This window comes from Pithys albifrons, chromosome Z (assembly GCF_047495875.1).
Source record: "Pithys albifrons albifrons isolate INPA30051 chromosome Z, PitAlb_v1, whole genome shotgun sequence".
Taxonomy (NCBI): Eukaryota; Metazoa; Chordata; class Aves; order Passeriformes; family Thamnophilidae; genus Pithys; species Pithys albifrons.
In genome coordinates, this window is record NC_092497.1 from 616296 (window position 1) to 630143 (window position 13848).

At 62.2% G+C, this 13848-nt stretch overlaps 1 protein-coding gene across 1 annotated transcript; it reads right to left on the reverse strand.

The window, feature by feature from the left end:
• Positions 1-650: 650 nt before the first annotated feature.
• On the reverse strand, positions 651-5858 carry ST8SIA3 (ST8 alpha-N-acetyl-neuraminide alpha-2,8-sialyltransferase 3). Its single transcript, XM_071581396.1, has 4 exons — positions 5475-5858; positions 4349-4471; positions 2104-2661; positions 651-1908 (listed from the first exon to the last, which is right to left on the reverse strand). Exons 1-4 carry the CDS (start codon positions 5651-5653, stop codon positions 1626-1628), a joined length of 1143 nt encoding a protein of 380 aa, XP_071437497.1. The 5' UTR covers positions 5654-5858; the 3' UTR covers positions 651-1625.
• Positions 5859-13848: the final 7990 nt, after the last annotated feature.

The following is a 13848-nucleotide window of genomic DNA, read 5'->3' on the forward strand; positions in this document are numbered from 1 at the left end:
CAGTCACAGATTGCAGGGGCTGTGCCCTGCTCAGAAGGGGCCATGAGGCAGGGGCACCACTGCCAGGGCACCACTGGCACTGCACAGCCACAGACTGCAGGGGCTGTGCCCTGCTCAGAAGGGGCCATGAGGCAGGGGCACCACTGCCAGGGCACCACTGGGACTGCACAGCCACAGACTGCAGGGGCTGTGCCCTGCTCAGGAGGGACCATGAGCACAGAAGCAGCACAGAGCCCTGGGCAGCGGGGCTGGGGCAGGAGGGGTGGCAGTGCCAGCAGGAGCAGCTCGGCACGTGGGGCAGGAGGGGTGGCAGTGCCAGCAGGAGCAGCTCAGCACGTGGGGCAGGAGGGGTGGCAGTGCCAGCAGGAGCAGCTCTGCACGTGGGGCAGGAGGGGTGGCAGTGCCAGCAGGAGCAGCTCTGCACGTGGGGCAGGAGGGGTGGCAGTGCCAGCAGGAGCAGCTCTGCACGTGGGGCAGGAGGGGTGGCAGTGCCAGCAGGAGCAGCTCTGCACGTGGGGCAGGAGGGGTGGCAGTGCCAGCAGGAGCAGCTCTGCACGTGGGGCAGGAGGGGTGGCAGTGCCAGCAGGAGCAGCTCTGCACGTGGGGCAGGAGGGGTGGCAGTGCCAGCAGGAGCAGCTCTGCACGTGGGGCAGGAGGGGTGGCAGTGCCAGCAGGAGCAGCTCAGCACGTGGGGCAGGAGGGGTGGCAGTGCCAGCAGGAGCAGCTCTGCACGTGGGGCAGGAGGGGTGGCAGTGCCAGCAGGAGCAGCTCTGCACGTGGGGCAGCACGAGCTGACTGCACAGCCCTGCCCTGCTCTCTTCCCTACAAAACCCAGTTGGAAAATTCCCCCTGTTCATCCTGCCTGTTCCAAGGGGCTGGGCTTTGGGGCTCCTCTCACCCACAGAAGCCAATTCCATTTCTCCTGGTGGTTTAACTTGACAATAAATGGCCAAACAGTGTCAGACAGATGGGAATGAACAGAATGGACAGGCCTCAGCCTCCCTAGTCTGGACCAGGATCTGTCTCAAATGGAATTAAAACACTGAAGTATTCCAAGAGCAATATAAACACTTAGCTAAGGTACAAACCATATCGTGACCTTCTTCTCCTTGTTGTTCTTTAAAAAATGTAAAATTCAGTAAACAGGAAAATACCCAAGCAGTGGAACTCTGGATCCACTCAGAGGAATGTGAATTCCCAGTGGCTTTTCCGTCAGCCACGGCAACGCTGAACTACTGAGAGCAACAGAGACAAAAGAAGCAAAACCTTTTAAAACCAGCATTTCTAGTTCTGACGGGGAAGGAACAATAAAATGAAGAGATTTAGGGGTTTAATGGAATGCTAAAATATGAAAAGCTCTTAAAACATACCGAGAGGCTTATCTAGAAATGCAAAACATTTCAACTTTGCTGCTGCACAAATCACACCCACAGAACGTGAGGAAAGCTGCTGCACTGCTAAATATGCTGAACCCCCTGGCTGGGCAGTGTCTAAAAAGCATCTTTAAACTATGGGAAAGATTTTTAGGGTGGGTGTGTTTCCCTTTCAGAATTCTACCTGGAGGATGTTTCATTTGGGTTTGGGCACTTTGTCGACAATCATTTGGCACTTGGAGCTGTAGGTTCTTAGGCACAATGCGACAAGGTGAGCTTGGCCAGTCCCTCCCCGTGCATCCTGTAGAGCAGCTGGAACTCCGCGGGCAGCTGGTGGGACTCCTGCCACTTGGTGGTGAACTTGGTGCCCTTCTTGTCGTAGTAGTGGTAGGGCAGGTCCTCCCTGGTGTTGGGGTCGAAGCCGAAGGGCCAGAAGCCGTAGAGGTGGATCTCCTCACAGACGGCCGAGGCCAGGGTGTACATGAGGATCCCGGTGCTCAGCCTCTTGGGGGACAGGTGCTTGTTCCTCCAGTACCTGGGGAGGCAAAGCTGTGTCAGGGGAAACCCGCCCAGAGACAACCAGAGCAACAACAGAGCTGCAGCAGCTCTGAAAATGAGCAGCGTCAGACCCCGACCTGCCAGACTGTGCCAAGAGAATGCACAAGAGGTGCTTTTGTACCATTGTACTGGTTGCATTGTGGCAATCTGAATGCCAGGCAAAGCCACCCACCTGTTCACGTGCTGCATGATATTCCCTGGCCAAGCCAGCTGGACCTTCAGCTGCCCTCTGTGCTCAACGAAGAAGTCAACCAGCGTTCTCGTGACCGTCGCCGACGTGTGGAAGAAAAAGGCAGGGATCCAAAGGATGGCCCCATCCAGCTTTTTCAAGCTCAAGAAGAAGTTGTTGCGGTCTTGAATGGTCAAAAGGTTGTTGTAGTACTTCTCCAGGATGCTGGGGTTGAAGGTGGTGAGGTTGGTTTTCCTCCCAACATCTTTCTGGAAAGCCTCAGTCGGAGCGAAGTTGCACCGAAAGACAAAGTCGGATTTATCTATTTCCTGCCCACACTGGCTCCCAGTCAGGATCCCACTGTTCCCCACCACGGCACAGATGTTGTAGTGCTTGTTGAGGATGGGAGACACGTCAGGCAGCAGAGACCTGAAGTTATTGCTGATGGAGAACACGTACTTGTGGCTGGAATAGTCGTAATGCATCAGCTGCCCGATGCGGACGCTGCTCTTGGTCAGGGAGAAGTTCTTGATGACATCGACGTGCTGGAGGATTTCTTGCCTGAAAGGAAAGAGCAAAAGAACAGAACACATGGAGTTACATTCCCCTCTTTTTGCTGTGGATTTCCCTTCCCTCTAGACTTATTTAAGTGTAATAAAGCAGTTCCCAGAGCCACGTGGTTTCAATGGATTTGAAATTAATATAAATAGGAATTAGGGACGTGGCTCTTCACCTCAGGCTCTGCTTGGCCCTTGGGGCTGGTCCTGCTCTGACTGACACCAGCTGAGGCTGGGCCTGTGCCCCCTGGAATCGTGTCAGGACTAAAACATTGGATGGCTGTGGCAGCTGAGGGAGCAGCTCATGGTGCACCTGCCATGGTCACCCTGGGGTGGGGGGTGTGACCCTGTCCTGGCTGTGCCGTGACCTGGGACTGGTGGGCAGGTTCCTGCTGGGTACTGGGGCTCCATTTGTTTCATTCCCAGTGCCCCATCTTTGCCACGAGGTGTGTGAGGCAAAGCCAAGACATCCAGTAGAATTCACAGGAGGTGATTTATAAATATATATATATTTATGTTGTCATTAACAAGCTTTGAATGACAAAACCAAGCGAGAGCCTCTGTCTCCATCTCTGCAAATATAATTCCTTGATGTGTCATTTGGGCAGTTTTACAGGGGTTATTAGGGATGCTTACAAAGCAGACAAAACCAACCCTGCTCAGGAATTTCCCTAGCAGGGCATAAAATTAGAAACCCAATAGCACTTTATTTGCTCATGTTTATGGAAAACAAACAACCTTTCCTCCAGCTCTCATCCTCCAATGTCTGAGCATTAATGGAGTCCCACTGGGTGCCCTAATTATGGGCTCTGGCTGACGGACAAGTGCAAAGGCAGCTCCTGAGGCATCAGCTAAAATACCAGAGGGGTGGCACAGGGACAGGCTCGTGGAGCTGGTGGTGCCAGCAGTGGGTGGCCACTGTCACACAGCCTGGGATGTCCCGAGGAAAGAGACGGGACAGGCAAAGTGCCACCTCCTCTCTGTGCCCACGGCTCCTGAGGGCGGGGGGCAGCACGTGGGGGCGCTGGGAGGGCATTATTTGTCCTGCTGTGCTTGCAGAGAGGCCCGATGGGAGCAGAGGAGCCCAAACCTCACACTGAGGGTGCAGCAGCCCCAATCCTGCCTGGCCCCAGTTCGGGCTGCCCAGGTGGGATAGGAGAGCTGGGAGATGGTCCCTAGAGCAGCAGGACAGAATTCCAGCCCAAGAAGGCAGTAGCTCTCTTCAGTGGTTTATTTTCCTTGGTAGGAACGTTCGATCCGTGTGCTCAGTAAATAGATGAGGAGTGCGGGCTCTGCGCCGCCCCCGCAGCCGGAGCGGAGCCGCAGGCAGGAGCATCCCTGTACTTGCTCAGAGCTGCCGGCAGCGGGGAGCGCTCCCTGCGCCTGCTGGGCCCTCCAGGAACACGGATCTCATGGCTGTTCCAGCCCTGGGTGCCTCCAGTTTCCAACGCCAGGCGCTTATCTTGGAAGTGGGAAAGTGGGGCACGTTCTGGTTCAACGCTGTGAGCTTGGAGTGCTGCTCCAAATAACCAACCCCCCGGGCAGCCAGAGCCGCCTGGGAACGCTCTGAGCGCTGCAGCCTCTGCCTGCGCCGCTGCGAATCCGACCCTCGGGGCTCAGGGCAGTCCCCGGGAGCGTTCCCTGCCAGCCCGGGGGCAGGGGCACCCCGCAGTGCCCGGGGTCGCTCTCACCTCTGGTGGGCGAAGGCGCTCCGGTTGAAGGCCCACCTGGAGGGCCTTTCCTGCAGCTCCTGGCTCAGGGAGTTGGTGATGGGCACGAAGGAGGGGTCCAGGAACTTCAGCGCGAACTGGGACCTGGGGAAGGGCGCACAGGCAGCGACCCAGGCAGTGCCTACAGGGGACACCCCCGGGGACACCCCCGGGGACACCCCCGGGGACACCCACGGGGACACCCACGGGGACACCCATGGGGACACCCCCGGCGACACGGAGACAGCCCCGGGGACACCTCCGGGTACACCCCCGGGGACACCCATGGGGATACCCCCGGGGACACGGAGACAGCCCCGGGGACACGGAGACAGCCCCGGGGACACGGACAGAGGCAGCCCCGCGACACAGAAACACACGGGACCCCCCCCCCACACACACACAGACCCAGCACACACACACGGACCCCCGGGGACACGGACAGAGGCACCCCCGCGACACAGAAACACACACACACCCCGCACACACGGACCCCGCAGCCCGTCCCCCCGGCCGTGCCCGGGCCCCACGGCCGCCGCATCAGCACCGCGGACAGCGCCGGCTGCTCCCGGCCGGGAGCGTGGCTGTTCGGGCCGTGCGGGGCCGTGCCGATTGTACCGGGCCGGGCCGGGCCGTACCGGGCCGTACCAGGCCATACCGACCCGCCCCGGGCCGTGCGGGGCCGTTCCCCGCGCCCACCGCGGGTCCCGAGCCCTCCCCACGCCGCAACATCCCGGGGCTCCGCTGTGCCCACCCCGGTGCCCCCTCCGCGGTCCCTCCCACTCCCGGGGCCGGGGCCGGGGCCGGGGCCGGGGCCGGGGCCGGGGCCGGGGCCGGGGCCGGGGCCGGGGCCTCCATCCTGTCATCCTTGCCACCCTGGGCCATCCCTTCCATCCCTGCCACCCCTGGCCTTCCCTGCCACTCCTGGACCTCTCTGCCACCCTGGGCCATCCCTTCCATCCCTGCCACCCCTGGCCTTCCCTGCCACCCCTGGACCTCTCTGCCACCCTGGGCCATCCCTGCCACCCCTGCCACACTGGGCCACCCCCGCCATCCCTGTCACCCCTGCCCCCCGTGCCACCCCCGCCTCCCCGCGCATCCCGCTCACCTGAACCCCGCGTGGAACATGTACATGCGGGGCCCTGCGGGGCCGGCGGCGCGGGGCGCCCCGAAGATGTTGTCCTTCTTGAGCGAGACGTAGCTGATGAGGGAGAGGATGAGCAGCGCCACGCTGAGCATGACGAGCCCCAGCACGCTCGCCACCCGCACCATCTTGCAGCTCCGCATGCCGGAGGCGGCCCCGGCGCTACATGGATGGGCACGGGGGCGGCGGCGGGGCCGGGGCAGCGCCGGCTCGGCGAGGGAAAATGGAGGGATGCGGCTGAAATGAAATGGCAGCCGGCAGCGCCAGCCCCGGCAGCGCCAGCCCCGGCCCCGGCAGCGCCGCCGCAGCGCACCCGAACCCGCACCCGAACCCGCACCCGCCCCCGGCCCGGCCCGCCGGGGCCGCCCCGAACCGCCCCGAGCCCCGGCGGGGCAGGGCAGGGTAGGGCAGGGCAGGGCAGGGCAGTCCCGGCAGGGCAGGGCAGTCCCGGCAGGGCAGGGCAGGGCAGTCCCGACAGGGCAGGGCAGGGCAGTCCCGGCAGGGCAGGGCAGTCCCGACAGGGCAGGGCAGTCCCGGCAGGGCCGGGGAGCCCCGACAGGGCAGGGCCTGGGAGTCCCGACAGAGCCGGGGAGCTCCGACAGAGCCGAGAAGTCCCGACAGGGTCAGGGAGCCCCACGACAGGGCCGGTGCTCCCCACGGCAGCTCCAGCTGTGCCTGAGCCCCGAAACAGATGCAGGGTTTGCCCCAGCAGGTCCAGTGCCATTCGAACAGTCCCTTTGACCCCCAACAGCCCCAACGTCCCCCCCCAAACCCCAGTGCCACTCAAACAGCCCCTGTGCCACCCCAGCAGACCCAGCACCACCCCAGGCAGCCCCAACATGTCCCCCAACAGCTCCAGTGCCACCCAGAAACCCCCTGTGCCCTCCAACAGCCACAACAACCCCCCCTGACAGTACTGGGGTCTTCTCTCCAGCAGTGCCCGGCATATGGCCCAGGTGTGCCCAATCTGCCATCCCCAGTGTGCCCCCAGCAGCCCTGGGGTGCCCAGAGAGCCCTTCCCACTGCCTCGGGGTGCCCCCAGCAGCCCTGGGGTGCCCAGAGAGCCCTTCCCACTGCCTTGGGGTGCCCCCAAAAGCCTGGGGTGCCCAGAGAACCCTCCCCACTGCCTTGGGGTGCCCCCAGCAGCCCTGGGGTGCCCAGAGAGCCCTTCCCACTGCCTTGGGGTGCACCCAGCAGCCCTGAGGTGCCCAGAGAGCCCTTCCCACTGCCTTGGGGTGCGCCCAGCAGCCCTGGGGTGCCCAGAGAGCCCTTCCCACTGGCTTGGGGTACCCCCAAAAGCCTGGGGAAGGAGGAGGGGGCCCAGCCTGGCATCCACAGGGACCTCCCAGCAGGGCCAGTGCCACAGGGATGCCCCAGCCCCTCTGGTTGTGTGTGGAGAGCTGAGTGTGGCTCAGCTATGGGGAGCCCGAGCTGCTGGGGACCCTGTGGCTGTGCCTGGGTGGGCACTTGTTGTCCCCAGCCCCCAGTTCCTGTGGCACTGGAGGGCACAGGTGGCACACAGGGAGCTGCAGCAGCCCGTGCTGGGCAGGGCAGAACCAGAGCTGGCTCAGAAGAACCTCATTCTTTAAAAGCCTCTTTGGGGCACAGGTCATTAAACTGTCCCCTAAATCACACAGCAAATTCCATGTGAACTCCAAGAGAGCCCGACCTCAGCTCCGAGGAGTGTCCCTCCCCAGCAGGACTCCTGCAGGCTGCGCTGCCCCCACTGCTCCTGCCAACTCCATTTTCCCCTCACGAAGCTTCCCCCTGCCCGCTCTGCCTCCGAGCCCCGAGTTCACTGAAGTGCCTTATAAATAATAAACAGTGTCTTTGTAGCCTCGTCCTTGCTCTGGGCTAAATCCTCCTCCCTGCTCTCCACGCACGGAGCTCTCTTTGAAGAGCAGGAGCAGGAGCAGGAGCAGGAGCAGGGCTGGGCTTTGTGGCACAGTGTGGATCTCCAGCCTGCGCTGGGAGTTCAGCCCGAGCACGGCCCGAGGTCATCCCTCTCCTATGGGATGCCTGTGGCTTTAGGGGAGAGGGAGAAAAGGCTGGGAATGTTGGGAATTCCAGTGGTTTGATACGGGTTTTCATGTGACTCACGTGGTGCCTGTTGTCCCCCCCCCCCGGTGTGTGGTGTCCCCAGCTCTGATAGTGAAGCCTCAGCCTGCCCAGGATAAACCAACCCCAGGTTTTGCTTTAGGAATTTTGGAAATCAGTTCTGTAACATTTAATGTTGCCCCCTGTAGTTTCTGACTGTGTGTCCTGGGGCTGGGAATACACTCTGGAGTGAGACTGGGCAGCCCTGGTGGCACAGACCTCTCCTCTCTCCTGGCACTGGGAGAGTTCCCAGGAACTGGGCTGGAAAGACCATTCAGTGCCACTTCCCTGACACGGGCAGGGGCACCTTCCACCAGACCAGGCTGTTCCAAGCCCTGTCCAGCCTGGCCAAGGGGAGGGGCAGCACTGCCCTGGCATCACCTCCCCTGGGCACAGCTCAACCTGGAGCTGCAGGAGGGAGGCCGAGGGCACTCCAGCCACAGCGTTGGACCCGTTTGCCCACGAAAATGAGATTTGGGAGGCCATTGGAAAGGTGTTTGGGTAGGAAAGGTCCAAAGGCTGCCGCAGCCTCTGCTGCCCCTCCGGGAGCCCCGCGGCCAACAAGTTGCAGTGGAAACAAAGGCAGTTCTTGCTTCAGATTCTTCGGAGATAGCAAATATGTCAGGAGCCCCTGGAGAGGCTGCGAGTAAATGAATCAGTGCTAGAAAGTGAAGGATCTCATCCGTGCTGAGCGGGGAAAAGGAGCCCGGAGCAGGCTCGGCATTGATTTTCCCGTAATTGACAGCGCGCGGCTCGCCGGGGGCTGCGGCGGGAGCGGGGCTGGGCTGGGCAGCGGCTGTGCCCGAGTGTGGGCACCAGGAGAGGGGCTGGGCAGCGGCTGTGCCCGAGTGTGGGCACCAGGAGAGGGGCTGGGCTGGGCAGCGGCTGTGCCCCAGTGTGGGCACCAGGGCTGGCTGTGCCCCAGTGTGGGCACTAGGAGAGGGGCTTGGCAGCGGCTGTGCCCGAGTGTGGGCACCAGGAGAGGGGCTGGGCTGGGCAGCGGTTGTGCCCGAGTGTGGGCACCAGGAGAAGGGCTGGGCAGCGGCTGTGCCCGAGTGTGGGCACCAGGGCTGGCTGTGCCCCAGTGTGGGCACCAGGAGAGGGGCTGGACAGCGGCTGTGCCCGAGTGTGGGCACCAGGAGAGGGGCTGGGCAGCGGCTGTGCCCCAGTGTGGGCACCAGGGCTGGCTGTGCCCCAGTGTGGGCACCAGGAGAGGGGCTGGGCAGCGGCTGTGCCCGAGTGTGGGCACCAGGAGAGGGGCTGGGCAGCGGCTGTGCCCGAGTGTGGGCACCAGGAGAGGGGCTGGGCAGCGGCTGTGCCCCAGTGTGGGCACCAGGAGAGGGGCTGGACAGCGGCTGTGCCCGAGTGTGGGCACCAGGAGAGGGGCTGGGCAGCGGCTGTGCCCCAGTGTGGGCACCAGGAGAGGGGCTGGGCAGCGGCTGTGCCCGAGTGTGGGCACCAGGAGAGGGGCTGGGCAGCGGCTGTGCCCCAGTGTGGGCACCAGGAGAGGGGCTGGGCTGGGCAGCCCTGTAGGCACCAGACACGGGCTGCTTTACCAGCTGCCATGAGGACAAGGGGCATGGAAGGCCGTGTCTCACGCTGCCAGCGACTTCCCTCTGCCCTGGCACTGCCCTGGCACTGCGGGTGCACCGAGCCCTCAGCTGGTGGCAACACCCACCCTTGGGCCATCGTGTTTGCTGGCAAATGCCCTGCAGGGCATCTGGTTAGCTGAGTTTGAGGCTCCTGGGAGGAACGTGCCTTCCATGTGAAACCTCCCATGGGCATCTGCAGTGCCAGGGTGTGGGTGGTGGGACAGATCCCACTCCATGTCCTGGTGCAGACCTCGGGCAGCAGGGAGGGCACTGCTGGCACAGCTGGGTGTAAGGAGCTGTGGATCCTGTGCTGGGCACAGGGTTGGGACAGGGACAGGGACAGGGGCTGGCTGTGCCCAGAGCAGCGTTGGCATCGTGTCCAGGGCAGGGCAGGGCAGGGCAGGAGGGGCATTCTGCAGGCCCCACCAGCCTGTTGCCAACAAGAAAATCTCCATCAGATGCATCTGACGGGGGGTTTGGTGACCTTAGAAAATTCCGAGGAAGGGGAGAAATGAAACAGAGAGAAGCAGGTGGTGCTTTGGTGAGGAGCAGCACGGCCACACCACAGAACAGGAAGGAGGAGCAAAGATCCTTTCAAACCTGACAAAGGAACCACCCACTGGGTCGGGGGTGCACTCAGGAAACGTTCCCACTCTTGGACTTATTCATGGAAATGGGACCCAGTTGTTTTAACTGCACAGGAAAGTTGTGCTTTGATTTGTCCCCCCTGAAATGCCCCTTTTCCAGGCTGTCTTTGCCATTGCCCTCCCTCCTCTGAAGCTGCTCTTGGGGTCTCCAGGGTAAGGGGGGGTGTCTCTCTGCCTCACTGCACCCCAAGTGGCTTTGGAGTCTCTGTAGAACCAGGAGCTTGGCAACCTGCTGGGCTGGGAGGAGCCAGGAATTCCTTACCAGGAGCCTTCTCCCTCCTCAGCCTCGCTCAGCAGCTGAGGCTGCTCTGCTGTGGCTCTGCCTGGGGGGAAAACATTCCTGGGGGAGGGTGGTGAGGGGTGGGCACCTGCAGAGCCTGGCACCGGGCTAATGAACCCCCCGCTAATGAACCCCCTGCACCCCAACCCTCACAGCAGTGGCAGCTGCCACAGGAGCCAGAGCCAAACAGGAGGGCACAGAGGACACTGCCAGGGGTGCCCAGGGACCAGACAGGACCCTGGTGGGACCCAGGTGGCATCCCTGAGGAATCCAGGCAGGACTCAGGCTGGAATGGGGTGGGATCCCAACAGGATGTGTGCAGGACCAGGTATGACACTAATGGGACCCTGGCAGGACCCGGGAGGGATCCAGGAGGATCCTGGCTGGACCCAGGAGGAATCCAGGCTGGACCCTGAAAGGATCCAAGCAGGATCCAAGCAGGACTCAGACAGGACCCAGGCAGGATACAGGAAGGACTCAGGCAAACCCAGGCTGAACCCAGGAGGAATCCAGGCTGGACCCAGGAGGGATCCTGGCTGGATCCAGAAGGAATTCAGGCTGGACCCAGGAAGGATCCTGGCTGGATCCTGGAGGAATTCAGGCTGGACCCAGGAAGGATCCAAGCAGGATCCAAGTAGGACTCAGGCAGGACCCAGACAGGATCCAGGCAGGATCCAGGCAAACCCAGGCAGGATCCAGACATGATCCAGGCAGGACCCAGGCAGGATCCAGGCAAACCCAGGAAGGATCCAGGCAGGATCCAGGCAAACCCAGGAAGGATCCAGGCAAACCCAGGAAGGATCCAGGAAGGATCCAGGCAAACCCAGGAAGGATCCAGGAAGGATCCAGGCAAACCCAGGCAGGATCCAGGCAAACCCAGGCAGGATCCAGGAAGGATCCAGGCAAACCCAGACATGATCCAGGCAAACCCAGACATGATCCAGGCAAACCCAGGAAGGATCCAGGAAGGATCCAGGCAAACCCAGGCAGGATCCAGGAAGGATCCAGGCAAACCCAGGAAGGATCCAGGCAAACCCAGGCAGGATCCAGGCAGGATCCAGGCAAACCCAGGAAGGATCCAGGCAAACCCAGACATGATCCAGGCAAACCCAGGCAGGATCCAGGCAAACCCAGGCAGGATCCAGACAAACCCAGGCAGGATCCAGGCAGGATCCAGGCAAACCCAGGCAGGATCCAGGCAAACCCAGGCAGGATCCAGGCAAACCCAGGCAGGATCCAGGAAGGATCCAGGCAAACCCAGGAAGGATCCAGGCAGGATCCAGGCAAACCCAGACATGATCCAGGCAGGACCAGGCAGGATCCAGGAAGGATCCAGGCAAACCCAGGCAGGATCCAGGAAGGATCCAGGCAAACCCAGACATGATCCAGGCAAACCCAGGCAGGATCCAGGCAAACCCAGGCAGGACCCAGGCAGGATCCAGGCAAACCCAGGCAGGATCCAGGAAGGATCCAGGCAAACCCAGGCAGGATCCAGGAAGGATCCAGGCAAACCCAGGCAGGATCCAGGCAGGATCCAGGCAAACCCAGACATGATCCAGGCAAACCCAGGCAGGATCCAGGCAAACCCAGACATGATCCAGGCAAACCCAGGTAGGATCCAGGCAAACCCAGGCAGGATCCAGGCAAACCCAGGCGGGAGGGTCCCTGCCCGCGGCAGCCCCAAGCCGGCGCTTTCCCTGAGTCACTCCTGCCCGGAGCCCCGAGGTTCCTGCTGATGCAGCGCCGGGGGCTCTAAATGCTTTGTTGAACGCCTGCCCGCTGTGCCTAAGTGCTTTCAGCCCGGGTGGCTGCTGAATCGGGTTTCCTGGGACAATTATTTGGAACATAAGTACCCAAAGTCTGCTCGAGGCCTTTTCTAAGTGCTTACGCTATTCTGTTTTAAAACCCTGGCACTGCCTCCCCGTCCCTGCGGTCAGCCCGGTCCCAGAGATGGACTCGGTGTAATTATATTTGGAAAAACGCTTGCTGGACACAACGGGCACGTCTCTCCCCCGGAATTTCAAACGTGCACTGTTTTCTCTCAGGCTCTGGCAGCGCCAGGAGCCGGCTGAGTCCCAGCAGGAATGCAGGAGAATTAAACCCCAAGACTCCTCAGGAAACAGGGGGGGACTGCGGGGAACACGGAGAGAACGGCCCCAGGAGAGGGGAAGCAGCAACTCCCGGTTATTGGGCACCCCTCCCCAGTTAAACACCAGGCAGGGACTGCAGGACTGAAGGGCAACAGCCACTGGTGTGTCAGATATTCCCATGCCAATTGCTGCGCCTTCTTCCCAAAGGAACATGCCAGGGATAGAGGGCATGCCAGGGGTACAGGGCACTGCAGGGATACAGGGCACTGCAGGGATGCAGGGCATGCCAGGGATACAGGGCACTGCAGGGATACAGGACATGCCAGGGATACAGGGCACTGCAGGGATACAAGGCACTGCAGGGATAGAGGGCATGCCAGGGGTACAGGGCGTGCCAGGGATACAGGACATGCCGGGGATACAGGGCACTGCAGGGATACAGGGCGTGCCAGGGGTACAGGGCACTGCAGGGATACAAGGCACTGCAGGGATAGAGGGCATGCCAGGGATACAGGGCATGCCAGGGATACAGGGCACTGCAGGGATAGAGGGCATGCCAGGGATACAGGGCACTGCAGGGATGCAGGGCATGCCAGGGTTACAGGACATGCCAGGGATACAGGGCACTGCAGGGATAGAGGGCATGCCAGGGATACAGGGCACTGCAGGGATGCAGGGCATGCCAGGGTTACAGGACATGCCAGGGATACAGGGCACTGCAGGGATGCAGGGCATGCCAGGGTTACAGGACATGCCAGGGATACAGGGCACTGCAGGGATAGAGGGCATGCCAGGGATACAGGGCACTGCAGGGATAGAGGGCATGCCAGGGATAGAGGGCATGCCAGGGATACAGGGCACTGCAGGGATAGAGGGCATGCCAGGGATACAGGGCATGCCAGGGATACAGGGCACTGCAGGGATGCAGGGCATGCCAGGGATACAGGGCACTGCAGGTATACAGGGCATGCCAGGGGTACAGGGCATACAGGGCACCATGGGCATACATGGCACCACAGGGACACAGGGCACTCTGCCCAGCTCCTGCCATGCCTCCCACGAGCTGGCACACGGCCGTATCCCTCGGGATGTGCCCGCCTGCCCGTGCCAGCCGATCTCCCCAAGGCCAAGCTGGGGGCAATCCTGCTGCAAAGCCCAGAGCTGGGAATAGCCGGGAGTGACCAGCGGGGTGCCCACAGTCTGAGCCGGGAGTGACCAGCGGGGTGCCCGCAGTCTGAGCCGGGAGTGACCAGAGGGGTGCCCGCAGTCTGAGCTGGGAAGAGCCGGGAGTGACCAGTGGGGTGCCCGCAGTCTGAGCTGGGAAGAGCCAGGAGTGACCAGGGGGGTGCCCGCAGTCTGAGCTGGGAGTGATCAGCGGGGTGCCCGCAGTCTGAGCCGGGAGTGACCAGCGGGGTGCCCGCAGTCTGAGCTGGGAAGAGCCAGGAGTGACCAGGGGCTGCCCGCAGTCTGAGCTGGGAGTGACCAGTGGGGTGCCCGCAGTCTGAGCTGGGAGTGACCAGAGGGGTGCCCGCAGTCTGAGCTGGGAAGAGCCGGGAGTGACCAGCGGGGTGCCCGCAGTCTGAGCCGGGAGTGACCAGGGGGGTGCCCGCAGTCTGAGCCGGGAGTGACCAG

Excerpts from the sequence above, each read along its gene's own strand:
- ST8SIA3 (XM_071581396.1), bottom strand. The coding sequence starts at position 5,653 with ATGCGGAGCTGCAAGATGGTGCGGGTGGCGAGCGTGCTGGGGCTCGTC. Across the intron at positions 2,662-4,348 it reads AGCGCCTTCGCCCACCAGAG|GCAAGAAATCCTCCAGCACG; the intron begins GTGAGAGCGACC and ends CTTTCCTTTCAG. Across the intron at positions 1,909-2,103 it reads ATCATGCAGCACGTGAACAG|GTACTGGAGGAACAAGCACC; the intron begins GTGGGTGGCTTT and ends TTGCCTCCCCAG.